The 21,265-nt window shown below is 42.0% G+C and overlaps 1 protein-coding gene across 3 annotated transcripts in view; it reads left to right on the forward strand.

The window, feature by feature from the left end:
- MCUB (mitochondrial calcium uniporter dominant negative subunit beta) overlaps positions 1–21,265 on the forward strand; it is a 96,258-nt gene extending 74,993 nt beyond the window's left edge. For all 3 annotated transcript variants that reach the window (XM_080796947.1, XM_080796948.1, XM_080796946.1), the window contains exons 2-8: positions 3,180–3,255; positions 3,737–3,907; positions 8,245–8,349; positions 16,123–16,283; positions 17,653–17,856; positions 18,449–18,565; positions 20,388–21,265. In XM_080796947.1, coding sequence (XP_080653073.1) covers positions 3,180–3,255; positions 3,737–3,907; positions 8,245–8,349; positions 16,123–16,283; positions 17,653–17,856; positions 18,449–18,565; positions 20,388–20,465 — 912 coding nt within the window. In that variant the 3' untranslated portion in view covers positions 20,466–21,265. The remainder of the gene's footprint in view (positions 1–3,179; positions 3,256–3,736; positions 3,908–8,244; positions 8,350–16,122; positions 16,284–17,652; positions 17,857–18,448; positions 18,566–20,387) is intronic.

The raw sequence follows: 21,265 nt of genomic DNA on the forward strand, positions 1-21,265 counted from the left end.
GGGATCACTGGGTCACATTTTAAAAAATGTAAAAAGAAGAAACTGCATCTTGATTTTATTAACAATAATAAATTTAATGGAAAGTATGGCAGAGCGTTAGAAGCAGTCTGGTCTTGTTAATTGGCCCCGACATAGGCTCATTGCACAGCTTCTTTCTACTAACACCTGCCTCCCTTTTACTTTGAAGCTGAAACAGACCTCTCCTATGTTAATGATATTTTCCCTTTTGTCATCTTCTAATATAGCCATCTCCTCCTCGTTCTCAAACCCCTATCTTCCTGATCACTCTGCCTGTCCAAGATCAAGCAGGCTGGTATATCTTGAAGCTGGGATTCGCACTTGCTCTGCTTGCAAAAAGCAAGTTCTCTCCACTGTGACCATGGTGATCTCCTGGGAAGACTTAAAGAGGAAATGGCTTTTGAGCTAGACCTTGAGGGAATGACAGGATTTGTAGATAAAGAAGGGGCTTTCATGAGTTATCATCAATCAAAATGGTTCTGTGCAGAAAATTAGCGTAGTGCCCTGAGGGTCACCGAGGGTCTTCTAGAGCCCAGCTGCTCCGAGTGTGAGCCTCACACCTGTAACTTCTGTATAACCCTGGGGCTTACTGAAAATGCAAATTCTCCCACCGGACCTCAGACTTACTAGATCAAAAATCTCAGGGTGGAGTCCAGGAATCTGTTTTTAGCAAGCCCGGTCTACTTCACAGTAGATGATACTCTGCTCTTCAGGTGATTCTTAGAGGCCAGCAAATGCTTGAGAAAGCTCGGAGAGTTTTCTCTGGCCGCCGTACCTTTCGGAATTTCCTTGTTGTCAAGTGGTTGCCTCTAAAATGACCTCCTCAGTAGTACACCAGAAACTTCCATCAGCACATTAAATGATAAGTACTTCCTGATCGGGAATTACCATTGGCATCTAAAACCTGACTCGTAAGCTGTCTAGCTATAGATAGACTCTAGGATAAAATTTAGCTAGTATGTAAAGTGGTAACATAGAAAAATCCTGGAAGGATACTTACGAAACTACTGTTAAAAAATGGTTCATGGGGGTGCCTGGGTGGCTCAGTTGTTAAGCGTCTGCCTTCGGCTCAGGTCATGATCCCAGTGTCCTGGGATTGAGCACCACAACAGGCTTCCTGCTCAGCAGCAAGCCTGCTTCTCCCTCTCCCACTCCCCCTGCTTGTGTTCCCTCTCTCATGTGTCTCTCTCTGTCAAATAAATAAATAAAAATCTTAAAAAAAAAAAAAAGTTTCATGGCCCTGTTGTAAGGTTAAGTTTATTCAGGGGGACTGTGACTAGAGGGTTTTGCGGTGGGGAGAGAGATTGGGCTGGACTCCAAATACAGCAAGGGAAAATGGGGATTTATATGGAAGGGCAGGATTGATAGAAAATAACTCGAGAGGGCAGGGTAGTTCTTAGCTGAACTGACTACTCGGATTCTTGCTGAAGGCAGATGAGAATGATCAGGTAATACGTATACGTGGGGGGACTGTGGAGAATGTGGAGTTTGGTTGGATATGGAGAGTGGGGGATTCTGGCCACACTGACAGGATTCTTGCTAGAAGGGACTCTTTGAGGACACGCGCCAGGATGGGGCTTAGTCAGGCCTAGAGGAGCCAGACTGAACTTTAGACGAGGAGAGAGTCTTCGTCACCACTAACAGTGGTGGAGGGAGGTTTTGGTGCAGAAGTAAAGGGTAAGACTTTCACCTTTACACTCTGTGGTTTTATATTTGCCTTTTATATATGAAGAATCGTTTATATCATTAAATATTTTTAAAGAAGTATTTTGGTAGAGAATTCTGACGTGTTTTCAAGTGGATACTTGGTTTCTTGTAGTTTAGAAGTGGTAGGAAAAAAACAACAGTATTGTACTACCCATTATCCAAACTTGGAAAACTTCTTTGTATCTTTATTCTTTGAGAGCTGCATCTATCTTAAGACATAGTCAGGGTTTTCTTCCTTTTCATCTTAGTAGTGAGTTACATTTAGAAATAAAATTCAAATGAATGGCCTTAAATTAACGTGACAGATGATATTTTGTTGTAAGTAATAGCCTATGTTGTGTTTAATACTAGAAATATGTAGCTGAATGTTTTGTTTAACTTATTGACAACATTGTTTTGATTTTGAGCATAATGGAACATCATTTGAGTCATTGTCATTGTTTCATTTTTCAGAGCAGTGAGCACATTTTTAACTATTTGATTTATTGCATAAATGAAAACTTGACAAATAGAATTTAGGAAAGAGTTTTGGGGGCACCTGGGAGGTTCAGTCCACTCTGTGGAGTGTGCAACTCTTGATTCTCGGGGTTGTGAGTTCGAGCCCTACGTTGGGTGTGGAGATTACTTAAAACTTTAAAAAAGTCAGAAAAAGAATTCTTCATTGGATAATTCCTGGCACACTTATTGTTAAGGGACACTTTGCAAGGTGATACATTAAAAAACACTGGATGTTGTGGCACCTGGGAGGTTCAGTTGGCCGAGTGTCCCAGCTCTTTCAGGTCTTGATTTCAGGGTCATGAGTTCAAGCCCCATGTTTGGCTGCATGCTGGATGTGGAGCCTGCTTAAGAGGAAAAGAAGAAAAAACCCTGATTGCTATGATACTGATTCCTCTGGTATAGGTTCTTTGAAGTGCCAAATGCCTATGGACACCCTATTTCTCAGTGCCCTTTCTTTCAGTGACCACAGCGTCTCTGTGCCCTGCTGTGCCATGATGTCATCTGGCCTTCCTTAAGCACCAGTACAACTGTCAACCAAACACCAACACAAACTCAAACATGTCCCACAGTCAAGGAGCCATTTTAGATGTTCTAGGCCCAGCAGTGCTTTCTGATAGAACTTTCTGTGATGATGGAAATGTTCTGTTTCTGTGCAAACACCATAGCCCCCGGGCACACAGAGCTGTCGAGCACTTGAAAGGTGGTAAAGGTGACTGAGAAACTGAATTATTAGTGTTCCTTTTAACTTTAATGGTCATGTATGTCTAGTGCCTACCACATGGGCCAACAAAGCCATCTGAAAGGTTTGGTGAGCTTCTCTAAGGGCTTATCTGGGTCTGTGTGGGAAGCTGAAGTGTTTATCATGCTTGTCCTATAAAGTTAGGAAAATCTTCTGGTAAAGACACTTATTTCAGCTTTCCCACTTTTTCTAAAAGAAGAAATAATCTTTCTTACAGGTTTTGTGCCTGCAGCTGTGTGGAAATCTTAAATACTATCAATCACATCTTTATAGTACAGTGGTGCCCCCTGATGGTAAGCTTTCTTATCACTTCTTAGATTCCTATGCTAGTATATTTACATTCTTCCAAATAAAAGGAGAATTAGGGGTTTTGAGCAAAACGGACTCTTCTTGTCCCCCTCCTTTCTCTTCCCCCACCCCGCCCCTAGTTCACTTCCTCCCTTTTCTGCTGCCATACTCTTTGGCAAACTCCCACCCCAGCAGCAGATGAGGTATAGATGAATTTGAGGCAGTTTCTGCCCTCAAAAACCCAACTCTTCACCTGGGAAGACAATAAGCAGATAATTATAATAAAGTGTGACACATGCTTAACGAAGTGTTATAGAATGGTAGAGTATAGGCAAATTGTAGTATAATGAAGGCACTATTGTAGGAATTCAGAGGGTTATGAATTCCATATTTAAGCATTCTTCATAGAACCTTGTATTTTAAAGTTGCTTTTTAAAAAACTAAATTTTATCTATTTCTATATTCCTACTTTTTTTTCCTCGACAGAAGTAACAGTTAATTATAGACACGGCCTTCCCTTGATAACACTTACTTTGCCATCCAGAAAAGAGCGCTGTCAATTTGTGGTCAAACCAATGTCATCAACAGTTGGTTCATTCCTTCAGGACCTACAAAATGAAGATAAAGGTGTCAAAACGGCAGCCATCTTCACAGCAGGTATATATATATTTTTTTCCACTTGTCTTTTTTTTCTTTTTCTGAACCTTTATTTTATTCTTATTCTAGACAGTTGATTCTTTAATTCGTTACATAATAAATGGTTGGCCTTTACTGTGTCCTTCATTTTTGTATATCAGTAATATAAGAAAATTAACTCCAGTGAATAGAGAATGAATGGAGTAAGTTTGATGTAAATTTCAGTTACTTATTTCAAAACCTTAGCCCTAAAATTTTTCCTGAGAAAATTTTAATGACAGTGATTAGTGTGTAATTTTCAGCACAATTTGAATAATTAGAAAACAAAATGCAGCTCTGATTAAATAGCTAGTGAATAATTATACAAATACTTCACTAATCTTTATTATAAAGGGATATGATCTCATATGTTTTCTGATGGCTCGCTTTCAGGAGGAACGTACATATTTTTTAATACCAGTAAGGTGTTTAATCACTAGAAATTTCAAGTTTTAGGATCTAGCTTTTATGTCTTCATGGTCTGAGGTGGTCTTGGACCTGTTGCCCCTAAAATAGAATAATGAATTCTTTACCCCAGCCCAACATAGAGACTACGAATAGAGATAAATGACCAAATTTGCATTTTTATTTTATTGTAGTATTACATGCTTAGAATAAACTTATTGAAGCTATTAATGATTACCGTTACAGTTTTGAAAAGAAAAGAAACATTCTTCTTCCCTGTCCAAGTCCAGAACCAAATAAGGGGTAGATACAGAAGTTGGAAAAATTGAGATTAAGAATTTATTTTCTAGAGGGTCTCATGCTGAGTGAAATGTCAGAGAAAGATAGTTATCATATCACCTCACTCATATGTGGAATTTAAGAAACAAAACAGAGGATCAAAAGGGAAGGGAGGGAAAAATAAGACGGAATCACAAAGGGAGACAAACCATGAGAAACTCTTAACTCTAGGAAACAAACTGAGGGTTGCTGGAGAGAAGGAGGGTGGGGGGATGGGGTAACTGGATGATGGGCATTAAGAAGGACGCTTGATGTGATGAGTGCTGGTTGTTGTATAAGACTGATGAATTGCTGACCTCTGTCTCTGAAACTAATCATACACTATATATTAATTGAATTAAATTTTAAAAATTACTCAACAAATTGAGCATCTAATATATTCCAGGCACGGGTCTAGGTGCCAGAGGCAGAGCAGAGGACGACAGAGGTTAAACAGTTCTCCTCTTTTTGAGGTTATGTTTTAAGAGGAGAAAGAAAAGGGTGAAGGAAATATGTAGTGTGTTAGGTAATGAATGTTACAGAGAAAAGGCAGAGTGGGGGGCCGTGGTGGTGGGGAGGTGTCTGTGGAGCAAGTGGGTGTTTATGTCCAGGGAGGTGCTCTGGAGTTGGGGGGGTGTTATGGCGGGAGGTGCTCACGGAGTGGGGAGAGTGCTGTGGGGGGGCATGGTGTAGGGGGAGATGCTTGCAGAGTGGGGGGGGTGTGCTGTGGGAGGACATGCTCTTGGAATTGGGGGGGGCAGTGTGGGAGGAGATGCTCTCAGGGACCTGGATGGGGGTGGGGGAATGCTCGCTAAGGTCAGGTTCTCGGAAGACCTGGAAGAGAAGAGGGAGCTGCGTAGATGGGTGAGCTCTTCTGGCAGAGGCCCGGGGGTGGGAGCTGAGCCACTGTGGCTACAGAGGAGGCAGCTGGGTGAAGTAGGAGGGGAGGGACAGATTAGGGCAAGCTTTATTGTAGGCTGCGGTAAGAGCTTTGGATTTAACTGGAAGGGGAGCTTTCTTCCTGATAAAAACAGGATCAGAGAAGAAGGTTTTCGTCCTGTGGCCACAGCGGCTTAGCTTTTCGTCTCTGAACTGACTGAATGGTCCCAGGAGCATGGCACACCCTCGGGCCTTCTGCACTGGGCCAGCACCTGCCTTCCTGAGCTTCTAAGAGACGGCAGCTAGCTGCCAGCCCGTGTGCCTGGAGGGGCACCGAGCACAGCCCTTGCCCAGTGGTGTGGACTCAGTAAGTGTCCCTTAAGTGAATGAAATAAGCAGGTTACAGCGGCAGTTGACATGGACCCTGCTTGTTTCTAAAAATGTGAGTAGCTTTGAAACATAAAGCACAATGGAAAAGACAGGAAATCTTAGAGAAAAAGGGCTCTTTAGACTGAGTGAAAACACTTTATTGGGGTTTAAATCAGTACAACCAAGACTCGGTGAAGAATTCAAGACTCTATCATTAGCTCCTCAAGAGTGTTTCGCGTCAATTTGCCACCGTTCCTGTATTAGTATAAAGGATAATATAGTACTTGGGCTGAGAAATCATACCCAGGTGATTGCTTTTTATAGCCCTATTTGAAGGAGTAGGTTTGAAGTCATTTAAATGTAAATTTTTAAATGACACTTTCAAAGTCATAAAGTGATTGGTGTCTTGCGCATCTTTAAAAAGAGAGGTTCTGTGGGTGGAATTTGCCTGCCTTTAATTTGGGCTTGAAAAGAGTGTTCTAAGCTTGTCACAGTTTTGCCCATAGTGTGGGTTGAATTATTTGGCAATTCCTGGGAAAATGATGTCACCCCAACTGATGAACAGGAACCCAAACAGCCAAATTCGAGGAACAGACCCAGGTGCAGACTTGACTCGCTGCCTTCTGGAACAAAAGAGTTACAGAGAGCCAGACGGGAGGCAGACAACCAGGTTTTTCCTGATTTTACTAGCAGCATTACTGCGGTCATGCATATTAATGTAGTTAGAGTAGCTCTGGTAGGATATAGCCAGGCAAATGCCAGGCACAGTAAAAATTACCCATCCTGGACTGTTCTAAAGGGACAATGATAGAGAAACTCCCACCCACCGACAGTGTTTTTTGCTTATTCAATGAGTTTGCTTTCTCAACACCTGGGTTCCATTAAAGTTTAGTTCCAAAATAAAAAAAAAGCCAGGCTATCTAAGAGGCTGAGCGAAAGCACGCTGAGGTTAAAAATTTCCAGGAGGTTTTTTTTGTTTTTGTTTTTGTTTTTTAAAGATTATTTATTTATTTATTTGACACAGAGAGAGATCGCAAGTAGGCAGAGAGGCAGGCAGAGAGAGAGGAGAAAGCAGGCTTCCTGCCAAGCAGAGAGCCCGATGCGGGGCTTGATCCCAGGACCCCGAGATCATGACCTGGGCCGAAGGCAGAGGCTTAACCCGCTGAGCCACCCAGGCGCCCCTCCAGGAGGTTTTTGTTTTTCATTTTTTTGGTTTTGTTTTGTTGTTTTTCTTTCCTGAATTGTTCCTAGGATATTTGAAATTACTATTAGAATCTCTCCTACCATTTTCTTTCTTTTTTTTTTTTAATGTTCTAAAGTCTTTGCATTTTCTTTTCTTTTTTTTTTTTTTTAAAGATTTTATTTATTTGGCAGAGAGAGAGGAGAAAGCAGGCTCCCCGCTAAGCAGAGAGCCCAATGTGGGGCTCGATCCCAGGACCCCGAGATCATGACCTGAGCCGAAGGCAGAGGCTTTAACCCACTGAGCCACTCAGGCACCCTTCTCCTACCATTTTTGACCTCCATAAAAACCACACACATGCTGACTGACTCCTTGGGTTTAATTACGTTTATTACTATCCCTGCCACCACCACCCGCCCCCCCCCCCCCAGCCCCTGGAAGCTTTGCCTCACCCGCACCCCTGCCAAACCCAGCTACAACATTGGGGAGCCCTGTGTGGTAGTGGTTGGTGGTGCTGTTTGGCTATGAAATTTGAACCAATCAGTCACCTCTAATAATTAACGGGTTTTAAATGTGATTACTTGTGTGCCTTGCACATGCCAGTCAGGGGCTTAGCTACCAGCAGCAGATGAGGACTCTGGCTGAGCGGAGGAGCCTGTCAGTAGGCTCTGGAGATTGGAATAGACAGAAAGCCAGGCTCAGAAGAAGGCAGGAACTAAGGGAGGACAGACCAAAGACCAGGTTAGCCTAGGATCCACCCGATGGGCTCTGCTGCTGACTCCTGCACCCTTACCACCCCCTCAAAGTGTCACCTCCCCTGCTCTGGCTTTGCTATGAAGAATCCATCCCCGCCCCTGCCCCCAAGCTTAGCCTGACCTTCTGCAGATACAGTCTCCCAAGGAACATCTGCCTAGACCCCAGCCCCACTAACAGCGTGGGAGAGGGAACCCCTGCCTGCTCTCTTTGGTGCAGTGTAATGGGAGGTAGAGCAGGAAGGGAGAGTTCCTCAACGTGGGAACAGTATTGGGGATTGGAGAGCCCTGCCCCATGAAAATGTCCACTCCTGTATTATAAAAACCTGAGTTAGTAAATATTTCTCTGTATATTGGAAAATGGTTCTTACTGTCTAAACCAAGGACATATTTTTTACATGATTTTTTTCTTTCAGATGGCAGTGAAATTCCAGCTTCGACCTTGATGGATATTTTGCTAATGAATGATTTTAAGCTTGTCATTAACAAAATAACATATGATGTACAGTGCCCCAAGAAAGGTAAGAGACACAGCTAGACAACAATCTTTTTTTTTTCCTAATATTTTTAAAATTTATTTGACAGAGAGAGAGCACAAGTAAGCAGAGTGGCAAGCAGAGGGAGAGAGAGAAGCAGGCTCTCTGCTGAGCAGGGAGCCCAACACGGGGCTCGATTCCAGGACCTTGGAATCATGACCTGCGCTGAAGGCAGCTGCTTAACCAACTGAGCCACCCAGGCACCTGCTAGGCAATTATCTTAACATTTCCCTTTAGTTGTGGGGCTTTTACAGGGAGCAAGCTTAAGAACCTTCTTAACTGATGTTTACGCTTCTCTTGAGGGGGTACGAATGATGAGTAGCAGTTGCCCAGCAAGGCCTTTTAGTGTCGTATCTTTTTTTACACTTATAAGACTTCACATTAGGATCTTGAATGCTTAAGCTGACATTATTGGATTAAGAAGAAGTAGGCCTGAAAATCATGAATCCATGTGTGTATCATATAGTGCTTAACTCTTTTTTCAAAAACAGGCTTGATTTTTTCAGAGTAGTTTTAGTAGGTTCACAGGAAGATTGAACAGATAGGATACAGTTCCCATATACTCTGTCCCCTCCCCGTAGCCTCCCTCACTGTCAGGCACTACATTTGTTACAATCCATGAGCCTGCACTGGCCCATCATTATTACTCAAAGTTTGTAGTTGACATTAGGGTTCTGATAAATGTCTACTGACATATATCCACCATTGTAGTATCACACAGAGTAATTCCACTACCCCAAAGTCCTCTGTGATCTGCCTGATCCCTCCCACCCATCACCCACCAACCATCAGCAACTATTAAAGTGTTTACTGTCTCCATAGTTTTGCTTTTTTCTGAATGTCAGATAGTTGGTATCAAACAGTACGTAGCATTTGTAGGTTTTTGTGTGGACATCAGTTTTTGATGCATTTGGGTAAATACCAAGGAGCGTGAGTGCTGGATTGTATGTTGAGAGTATGTTTAGTTTTGTAAGAAACTGGCAAACTTTCTTCCAAAGTGGTTGTACCATTTTGCACGCCCATCAGCAGTGAGTGAGAGTTCCTGCTGCTCCACATCCTTGACAGCTTTTAGCATCGTCGGTGTTTGGGATTTTGACCATTCTAATAGGTGTGTAATAGCTTGTTTTTTTTAACTTGTACTTGCTTAATGGCATATGACTTCAGATGCTTAATGTATTCTTTGGTGAGGTGTCTCTTCAAGTCTTTGGGTCATTTTTTAAAGCAGGTTGTCCATTTTTTAAATTGTTGATTTAAGATGGTTTTTGCATATTTTATTTTTTTGCATTTATTTTTAAAGATTTTATTTATTTATTTGACAGAGGTCACAAGTAGGAAGAGAGGCAGGCAGAGAGAAAGGGGGAAGCAGGCTCCCCGCTGAGCAGAGAGCCCAATGCGGGGCTCAATCCCAGGACCCTGAGATCATGACCTGAGCTGAAGTCAGAGGCGTAACCCACTGAGCCACCCAGGTGCCCAGGTTTTGCACATTTTAGATAACAGTTCATTATCAGATCTCTCCCTTGCAAATATTTTTTTCCCAATCTGTAGCTTCTCTTCTCATTCTGTTGGCATTGTCTTTTGTGGAGCCGACATTTTAGTTTTAATGAAGCCCAGTATATCATTTATTCCTTTCATGGACTATACCTTTGCTGTATATAACAAGTCATCCTCATACCCAGAGTCATCTAGGTTTTCTCCTATATTCTAGGAGTTGTATAGTTTTGCATTTTACATATAAGTCTATCATCCATTTTGAGTTAATTTTTTTGGAGGGTATAAGGTTTGAATTTAGATTCTTTATGTTTGTTTTTGCATGTGAATGTCTAATTCTCCCAGCACCATTTGTTGAAAAGACTGTCTTTGCTCTACTGTATTGCCTTTGCTCCTTTGTCGAGGATCAGTTGACTCTATATGGGTCTGTTTCTGGGCTCTCTGTTCGATTTCATTGATCTGCTGGTGTATTCTTTTACCAATACCAGGCTCTCTTGACCACTGTAGCTTTATAGTAAGTTTTGCAATTGAGTGGAGTCAGTTCTCTGACTTCATTCTTCTTCTATACCAAGTTGGCTAGTCTAGGTCTTTTGACTTCCAGTGTAAACTTTAGAATCAGTTTGTTGATATCAACAAAGTATCTTCCTGGGATCTTGACTGGGACTGTGTTGAATGTATAGACAACTTTGGGAAGAACTGATAATCTTGTCAGTGTTGAGTCTTGCTTCCCATGAACATAGAATATCTCTCCATTTACTTAGCTCTTCTTTGATGTCTTTCACCAGAGTTTTATAGTTTTCCTTATAAGGATCCTGATCGTAGCTTGTTACATTTAACCTATTTCAGTTTTTTAGGTGCTGATATAAATGGTAACATGTTTTAATTTCCAAATTCCACTTGTTGATATATGATACATGTACATACAAGCATTGGATACCTTTTTGCTAGTATTACTTTGAACAGACTGTTGTTAGATCAATTAATAAGCGAAAGGAAAAATGTTTTAATTTTGTCTTCCCTTACTCCCTCTTTAACATAGTTCCTTTATTTATGTAGATCTGGGTTTCTGACCTTGCATCCTTGTCCTCCCTTTGCTTTTAACAGTTTTCACTAGGCGGGGCTACTGGCCCCATTTTTTGTTCTCAACTTTTGTTTGAGAAAGTCTTCATTTCTCCACTTTTGCAGAATAATTGGGTGGGATATAGAATTCTAGGTTTGTGTTTTTTTCCCTCACATTGACATAAAATGAACACACCTTTTAGAATTTCTAGAAGGAGGAGGATTGTATTGGAGTCCACATTAAGACAGCTGCCCAGGATATGCAGTCTTCACAAAGCAGATGGTGCTGTGTCAAAGGACATTTGGTGCAGGTTATTTACATTTTTTTGCATAAAATGTTACAGGTCATTAGACAAAGGACATTTCAGAAAGTTGCTGACATTAAGTTTCTAGTGTATTCAGAACTGTTGGACTTTAATCCTGTGTGAACCAGGAAAGTTTCTTCCTTTTTCTTTTGAGTTCAAAATGCTCTTTTGGGGTTGTCTTCTTTTCTTTTCTTTCTTTCTTTTTTTTTTTTTTTTTCGATTTCATCTATTTGACAGAGACCACAAGTAGGCAGAGGCGGGGGGGGGGGAAGGGGGAAGCAGGCTCACCATGGAGCAGAGAGCCCGAAGTGGGGCTTGATCCCATGACCCTGGGATTATGACCTGAGCTGAAGGCAGCCGCTTAACTGACTGAGTCACCCAGGTGCCCCTGTGTTGTTTTCTTTAACAAAGCAGATGTACAGCATGTGCTGAGGGCAGAAGCAGATCCTGCTTTGAGGTTTTGCCAAGTCGTTCTGACCTTAGTAAATGGTAAAGTGTAGGTCCTAAGACATGAAGTTGAAATTTTCTTTTATCACTCTCAACGGCGAGTTTTCCCTCTGTCTCCTCCTTGCTGGTGTCGTCTCTAGGAGTCAGGTGTAATTTTTATTTGTGTTCTTCGGTAGGTAAGGCATTCTTTCCTCTGGTTCCTTTTAAGGTTTTTTTTCTTTATCTTTGATTTTCTGCAGTTTGAATATGTTATGCCTTCTTGCTTTTTTTTTTTTTTCCCCCTTGCCGTATACTTATTTGTTGAAAGTTGGGCATGATGTGTTGGGTAGTCGACGCTGAAGCAAGTAGGTGTTTGATGTGCGGTATATTATATGTGTGTCCAGGGAAGAGGCTGCTTGCTGTTTGCAGTAGTGGTAGGTATCAGAGACTTGAGTTTCTTCTAGTGCCCTTGTTTTTCTCTTCCCTGTTGTCTCTGGATTTCCCTGGAAATTCTTTTTTGGAGTCTGCATCTTGCATGGAAGAGCAGGCCTGGTGATGTAGTCGTAAGGTCTTGGGGGTAAGGGGAGAAGTATCCTATAAACCTATGTTGAATTGCAGGTGTTGTATTAGCCAGAATTCCTGGGCTGCAACTTTGAGAAGAGTTTCTTAGCCTTTTTATTTTTCCCTCCCCTATGAGAGATGGGAAGGCTGGAGGGGGGCTGCAGTCGGCTGGCTGACCTTCTCCCAAGCCAGGGCTGGCTGACCTTCTCCCAAGCCAGATAAGGATCTGGTGAAGCTGTTTCCTTGCTGTGGAGAAAGTTATGCTGGGGGCTGATTCAGAATGGTTACTTTTCCCCTCTCCCTGCTCCAAGCACCAAGTTATGTGTGATCTCTGACCTTCTCTGTGAGAACCTGGTAGGGCTCCTGGAGGTAAAACTCACGAATGTGTTTTTGTTCTCAAACCAGTCCACACTGAGCCTCAGGCAAATCACTATTTATGTTTAAGTGTTCCTGCCACTATTGGCTCGGGAGGCTTCTGTTCCCAGTAAGCGGTGACCATAGACTGCAGCAGGAAGGAATTAGTAAGTCTGTGCCTTAATAAATAGATGACAAAATAAATAGATCAATAAATAAGGGAAGGCTCTTGTTCATAGTTAGGATGCTCAGTGTTAACTGAGGGCTGCGGGAATCCAGCAAGTCCTCTTGCAGCCAGATTCTCCCAGTTCTGCCTCAGCCAAGAATTCTCAGTAGGTGCCGGTGAGAAGGGTTAGGGCAGGGGAGGGGATTTAGATTAAAAAGGAATAAATGCTAACAATGAAGAAATGGGAGTAAGGAACTTAAGGGGGCTCCCACTAGTGGTTAACTGGTACAGTTGAACACCACGGCTCCCATATCTTGTGACTTGCCCCCATTTTTATTTCAAGCTTTTTCTTATTTTCTGGTGTAAGGTGATCCAGGCTGATCTTGTACCCCAGAGTTGGTGTCAGCCACTTCTCTGAAGATCCCTTGAAGAGAAAAATATATTTTTAAATTTTGTGTGTTTGAAAATTTTACGGAATTTTCAAACACAAACAAATATAGACAAATTAAAATGAATCCGTCCTTACAAAAGCTGTGAACTTTCTTCTACTGTTAATTCTTCTTAAAAATCAGGGCAGTATTTAACCTCAAAGGGAGAAGGATGGTGGACGTTGAGAAATACAGAAATGGAAATCCCTGTGAAGGTAGAAAGTTCTTGTTCAGTGAGGCCCCAGTACTCTGGAAGGCCTTCTGCTTCCTTTCTCTGGGTTGAGTATTTGAGGAAACAAGTGGAAATAAATGATTTTTTTTTTTTTAAAGGGTATCTCTTTGTTCTACTTGACTTTCCTCTCCTGCAAGCCCCAACATGTCGCAAGCCTTAGGTCCCCGGGGACTAAACGGAGGCCTCCCTCCTGCCAGCTCATTGGGAGGAGAGCCTTCTCCCTGCTCGGGAGGGGGCGGTTTGCTGGGATTGTGCTCTGGGTGCCACCCACGCCTCCCTGGCCTTGGGTTTACCAGGTTCCTCCCTGAACGCTGACTCAGTCTCACAGAGGGAATTCAGCTAACGGGCGCAGGAGGTATGGTCGGAAGAAAGATGACAGAGGAATTATACTGGACTGATAGTAAATTTAGTTTGTAAAATTATAAATTTAGAGTTAAAAAATGTATTTAAATTCCGTCTTTTCTAAAATCATTGGCCACGTTAGATTTGAAAATTTAGGATATGAAAATGAAATCCACATTGAAGACACCTCTAAAAGGAATAAACAGCTTCTGGTTTTTTTGTTAGGCGATAACACAGACAAATGTTTATTTATTTAGAGAAATGTTTGAGTTGGTAAAACAACATACAAATTTTGCTGTACCATTTCTGAAAGACGATAGCTTGTCACTGAACTCAGATAAACATTTCGTGTCACATAACAAAGACCCTCTCTTTGACCAAACTTGAGCCAGGCGCCTCTGAGCCCTCTTCTTGACTAGACCTCAGCCTTGACCTAGAAAAAAGATAGCAGATTCTCCACACAAATGATTTTGTTCTCTCCCTGCCCCTAAGAGACTTGAACAGACACCCGCATGGTTTCTGCAGCTCAAGGGCCTATCCCTAGGATTAGACTACAGCCCTCCTAAAATCCTTGCCTGGGAAAGTGCAACACTGTTGGGAGAACTTCCTATTTGTTCAGGGAAAACCTGGTGATCGGCAGACAGGTCCCTGAACCCCCTCTTACAGCAGTTACTTGGGAAAGCTTGCAATTATAAATCCTTTCTCGGTGGCTTTGAAGTGTACAGCTTCTACCGTCCAGAACTGTCATGTCAAGGACCTGAGAAACTCCTCTTTGAGGGAACTCTTGCTTTCCCTGCCAGCTGGGTCGCTGCCTTGCTCGGACTTGCTCGGGGCCTCTGTTGGTTTCTCTTCAGCCTAAGTGCTCATCAACAACACAAACATTAGTCTAGTCACATTAACCAACAACCTTCACGCCCGATTTTTGTAGATTTCCCCTTCCCTGACTCTGCTTAAGCCCCTGACGTCCCCCCTTCCCCCTGTCCCTGGAAACAGCAGCCACCTCTGCACAAACAGAAGTCTGAGCTCAGTTCACCCTAGATCCTCTCCCTCATCGAAGTGCTTACTGATTAAAATCTATCCTGATCCCTTTAGCGTCTGGCTTTGTCTATCCTGGATATGCTCCACAGCTAGGGACGGAATTGTGTCCCATCTGTACCTTTCTTCTATATGTAGACCTTTAATTTTTTTTTAGACTTTTAAAATAGCATTACATTTCCCATCAAAACAAAAGGGCTCTGACTGTTCTACAAATCTCAGAAGCCTAGAAGGGAACTTCGACTTCTTACTTCTTCTTGGCAGCTGTAGCCTGGAATGTAGAAGGGATTAAAGACCACGATAATGTCTTGGAGGCAGTGTGTGGAGATAAAAGGGAAATGACTGGAGCCCTGCTGGCGCTGGAGGCTCACTGGAGGCTCACAGAGCTAGTCCTTAACCTTGGGTCCTAAGGCTCCCCGGGCAGCAGGTGTGCATGACTGGCCCGCAGATCTGTCCTGCCTCGCCCCCCGCCCCCCGCCCTAGTTCTCCCGTAGTGCTGGGCAACAGTTATGGTCCTCAGGAAAGGAGCACTACAACCGAGTTTGTTAGTGGAAGTTTGTGGGAGTTTATTGATCCAAAGAGGCAGAAGGATTAAGAGAAACCCATAGGCAAAAGAACTTTGTTAATAACTTAGAAACTGACTTCCTTTCTTCTCAATGTGAACCTCCTTTCAGACCTACATCTTGCTGAAAAGAACTTACACTTTAATTGCTTTTCAATATGTATATTATACATATTATAATTTCATTTACATGTTTGTATACCAGCTTCCCTCCCTGTGCATCCTAAAGTAATTTTTGGATAGATGGCTGGGGTCTAAGCGGGGAGGGATCTTAGGTTGAAGTCAGATATAAAAATAACCATAAGGAGAGCACTTGTGATGAGCACTGGGGGTTGTACATAAGTGACAAATCACTAAATTCTACTCCTATAACCAATATTACACTAGATGTTAAGTAACTAGAATTTAAATAAAAACTTGAAACAATGACAAAATGAACCCATAAACTCTAAAGTGTTACAAACAAGGTGAGGCATGCACCTGGGTTCTGATAGATGGCTACCTTTTCCTGTATGAAGATTTTTAAAGAAACAGTAAAGTCATATTACAAAAGGAAAAAAAGACAAAAAACATAATGAAGTTTAAGCCTACTGTCTAGTAATTTATCATTCCTGGCTTTGTTTCTGTGGGAGGGACAAATCACCTGAGACAAGAAGAAAGGCCAATCCCAGATGCCTCCCTAGGGCTTGGAGCACCCAGGCTGTCAGCCACGGGCACACAGGTCGGGTTCCCTGGACTCGGAGAGCGGGGAGGAAGAAGTGTGGGGACTGCCTTACGTGTCCTTTGTGTCTTTCTCTCAGAGAAACTGAGTATGGAGCATGCTACAGAGATGGACAATGTGAAATCCTTGGTTCACAGACTGTTCACGGCTTTGCACTTAGAAGAGTTTCAGAAAAAGAGAGAGCACCACTTACTGGAGAGAATTGACCACCTGAAGGGACAGCTGCAGCCTCTCGAACAGGTTAGGAAGCATCACCGTTGAGGCTCTTTGAAAATAATACTGTTGACTGAGCGCTTGCTAAGTGAACGTTTTGGGGAACACCCTACATAGGCTTGCTTTCTCCTTCAGTCCTCACAGTGAGCCTGTGTGTACTGTTACCTCTCAGTCACAGAGACAGCGAAGGTGCACAGCTAGTGCATGGCGGCCCCACTGGAGCCGCCATCTTGAACAGTGTGCACACCGCCTTCCGCCGCTGGCCCCGCTGTCTCTGTGAATGAGGATCAGGTGGGCCTGGATGTACCAGCTACAGGATTGCCGGTTTCCTTTTTTGGAGAACAGGCCTGTGGCCCAGCTCTGCTTACCGTACAGACAGCTGGAAAGTTAGCAATGGCTTCCTAACAACCGAAGTTAATCACTGATGGAGGGGAAAAAATAATAATTTTGGGGGGGAGGCAGGGTGGGAGTCTGTTTTAAGGGAAAAAACGGCGTCTCCTAAACCTCTGATCCCCTCTGACTTTTAAAACCGGATGGGTGTCTTCTGCGTATCTTCGTATCTGAATAGGAAGTTTCTGGAAATAAAAGAAACTTTTTTAATAGTATTGTCTAAGGATACCTAGAAGATGGCAGAGTGAGGGACTTTGAAATTTTATTTATTGGATTGTTTGTACCCACATTTTATTTTTCACTTTTTAAAAAGTTGGTGATATATTTACTCGTATTAAGATTTGAAAATCGGGAAAGGTGCCAGTGGAAAGTTTTCTTCCTACTACCATATCCCCACACCCGTGGATCATTTTAGATTTTCTTCATCTGTGTATACACAAGTCAAATACATTATTTTGTTCCCTTTTTCAGAAAAGGGCATATGGTGTTATATACTGTTCTCCCTCCCCTTTTTTCACCAACAGCGTATGCTGGAAGGATCTCTGCAAGGGTACATAGTTTCCTCGATACTGCTGCATAACAGCTCAGTAGATGTAGGCACAAGTGTTGGTCTTTTACTCTTGAGCATCTGAAATGGACCATGTGTGAGCAAGGCTTCCTACAGGGCGCATTGCTAGAAGTGCAGTTGCTGGGTCAGAGAGAATAGGCCTATCATTTCAGGCTTCAGAGGACAGCGTCTTGAGTTTTCCATTGTATACCCTTCTGTATTACTTAATTTTTTCTCCCCACAAGCAGATATTACCTTTATATTAAAAAAAAATGGCTCATTTAATGAACTGAATTGGAAATAAGTGATCACTCACGAAATGTGTCTGTTTCATAACTTGTCCCTAAATCAGACCTCGTTAATATAATGCAGATAAGTGTTACTTTACTTTTGTTCCTTCTTTTCTTTGCCCATGACTGGGTACCCTGTAAGCTGAACCAGGCTGGTTTTGCCCCTTAGATAAAAGCTGGCATCGAAGCTCGCTCAGAAGCCAAAACCAGTGGACTTCTGTGGACCGGGTTAGCCTTGCTGTCCGTTCAGGGCGGGGCATTGGCCTGGCTCACTTGGTGGGTGTACTCCTGGGATATCATGGAACCGGTGACATACTTCATCACATTTGCAAATTCCATGGTCTTTTTTGCATACTTTATCGTCACTCGCCAGGTGAGTAGTTTGTTAGGAAAATGGTAAGTTAGAACATGTTTTGCAAATAATTCCATATCCAACTGAAGTAATGAGCAATAAAACTTTTTTTATTTACTGAATTGCTCTCTGGGTCTGTATAAGCTGATAAATTCCGTTGTTGTTTTTCACGAGGATAGCGCATATACAGCACAGAAAACTGATAACCTCTATAGAGAAATAAATAGTGCAACTCATGAATTTCTCCGTGGAGATAAACACATCAAATTGTGTTCTGTGTCTTTAGAAATCGAATTGAATACATATTGCAAAAACACCCAGTAACTTTAGCTTTCATTGCATGATTATTTTGACAAAACAGTTTCCTTTTTCTCCTTTCTATCCCAATATGTGTGATTCCTCTTCCCAGCTTGCTTGCTTTTGAGAACAGCCGCTGATCTCAAGCAAGATGAAATGTTTTCCTTGTGTTGCCTTATGCTTCCTCTGTTGGCCACTGCAAATATTTTACTCATCTGCCTTCTTTTGCTTTAGTGTTGCTAAGGCAAGTGTCTTTCTTACAGAGACATTATGTTCATTTAAAACATGTTCTCCCCCCCACCTTTTTTCCTTTTAGGATTATACTTACTCAGCTGTTAAAAGGAGGCAGTTTCTGCACTTCTTCCATAAGAAATCAAAGAAACAACATTTTGATGTGGTGCAGTACAACAAGTTAAAAGAAGATCTTGCTAAGGTACCGTGTCGGAAATACGACCTCTTGTAACTGGTCCTGTTTGGGCTCTTTGGGAGCTAGAACATAGTATCGGGGAAATCCCCAAGTTCAAGCTTGGTCCTCGATAGACTTCAGTGTACTCTGCTTTGCTCAGTGAAACAGTTGATGTTTCGGTTGATGTTCAGTGAAACAGTGTGTGATGCTAATTTCACATCCTACAGTTTTGGTTTTGACTCCCATATTCTGCATGGGAATGTCTTTTAATGTGTGGGGGGAAATGTCTTAAATGACTTTGAGATAGTAAAATAATAGTTTCCAGTAGCAGTTCTTATTTCTTATTTCTATTTCTATTCACATTCTGAGTATGTGTTTTTAAAGAAAACTGTCCAATATCCAGCTCAACTTTTTTCTTCTCCCCCGCCCCTTTTTTAAAATTTTATTTTGGAGCAGAGGCACAGGGAGAGGGAGAGAATCTTAAGCAGGCTCCATGCCCAGCACAGAGCCTGATGCCGGGGCTGGATCTCACAACCCTGAGATCATGACCTGAGCCAAAATCAGAGTTGGAAGCTCAACCAACTCAAGCCCAACTTTTGTTAAGAACATAAAAGAAAGTAGACTTTCAGGAAGATGAACACCAGTAAAACATGTTAAGCTTTTTAAAGGTATTTATAACTTCTCCTTAAAAATAAGAGAGTCGTCATGGATGCCTCATTTCATCTTTTCCATCTTTCTGGTGAGAAAAGGGAGGTGCTTAGTTACTTGCTTAGGTATTACACTGTTAGAAAGTGGGGAGACAAGGCTATGAACCCACCAGCCTGACTCTGGAGCCTGTGCTCTAAGGGTCTTCCACATAATCTGTATCTCAGGCAGCTTTTACTCTGGCCTCCCAGTGGACTCATTAGCTTGATTCAGATGCTACATGCTTCTTAGCACATTAACTAGATTTTTAATTTTTCTTAGTAATTTTATAAGAAAAAAGTTTCAGTAAAAATCTCTTCCATTGATTAATGCATGCTCCTTTAATAGCCAATATTCATAATGTCTCTTGTTACCTGTAACGTTCTAAACTAGCCATCTCTCAAATTAAAAAAACAAGTTCTGGAATTCAACTTGTAATCCAAGAGTTGGGGATGATAAAACCTTTAACAATTTTTTAAATTTTCTAAAATCACTACTTAAGAAAAATATAATATTATTTTTAATTAGCGGGTACTCTTACATTTGAATGATATAATCCAAGGAGGCTAAAGGGTGGATGTTCTTCCCACTGGTTAATAGTCCTGGGCGTTTAAGATTTAAAGTAGCACCTATGGGGGCGCCTGGGTGGCTTAGTGGGTTAAGTGTCTGCCTTCGGCTCGGGTCATGATCTCAGGGTCCTGGGATCGAGCCCCGAATCAGACTCCCTGCTCACTGGGGAGCCTGCAGCCTTCTCCCTCTGCCTGCTGCTCCCCCTGCTTGTCCCCTCTCTCTCTCTCTGTCTCTCAAATAAATAAATAATATCTTTAAAAAAAAAAGAGCACCTATGAAGTATTCTTTTAAGGCAGTAACGTTGAGGAAGAAGGGAGAATGATTGGTCCCAGTGTTTTTCTTTTCAAATAAGAACTAGAAAAACCATTATAAAAGGAACAGCAAACAGCAAGAACTTGAAGGATATATTAGAAGCCTTAAACTCTTCATTTCAGAAAGGATCCTTATTCATCAAAATATTGTAGACATTTGCCATTAGTAGTTTCAATAGATTTATTAACCTAAGGATGCATTAAATTTATAGAATTCCTCTCCTGCAGTAATGCTGTTTCTCATTCTCTTTGATCATGTACTTTTTTCTTTTTCCTGTTGACAGGCTACGGAATCCCTGAAACAGGTGCGCCACTCCCTCTGTTTGCGAATGCAAGGAGAGGAAATCAATGAAAAGAATTAATCTTAGATTTTTAAATGTCATTGAATTTTTCCAGTGTGTGTTGATTCTGCAACTTAGAAACTGGAACTTTTTGAGTCCTGTAGTTCCTTTGAATTTGATTGTTTCAGTGTCTTTTGTCAATTAAAAAAAAAATGCTTGCAAAAACAGAGGTATTCTTTGAAGTTCTCACTTGAGATTTTTGGTTTGTGGATTCACATGACTTTTCGGGGATTAATGCCAGAAGGAGTTTGGCTGAGTCAGTCCAAGTCAGAGCGGCTGCGGCTGGGGATGGGGCCTGGAACTTGAGCTAAGTGTCCTCATCCTCGGACATTGTGTTCATTCTCCCTGTGGAGGGGGAATGGTCAGGGTGCGTGGGATTCACTCTTATTCTTCGGCTTCCTTTACAATTGTCTTGTCATTAATTTATTTTTAAATACATGATTGTTCCAAGAACTAGATCACTAAACATAGCTAAAATTATCATAAAATGTCATTTGAACCATTTCATTTTTAAGATCTACTGAGATAGATACCGTTTATATGCTGTCAAGTACTGATGTTAGCTGTTACATATATGTTATTTGTAATCCTGTTATCCTGTGAGAGTAGCTATTTTTAATCCCAGTTTCGTAATAAGGAAATGGAGGCACAGAGAGGCTAGTTAGCCCAAGTGCACAGAGCCAGATTTCAGCACCTACTCAGAGAAGATGATTAATTTTCATGCATTTACAACTAATGGTATTTGGCCCATTGTCCAGGATTTCAGGGCCTGTGGGCCAGAAAGGGTGATGGTGATAACCTGATATTAGAGATTTGCTATT

This window comes from Martes martes (assembly GCF_963455335.1).
Source record: "Martes martes genome assembly, chromosome: 2".
NCBI lineage: Eukaryota > Metazoa > Chordata > Mammalia > Carnivora > Mustelidae > Martes > Martes martes.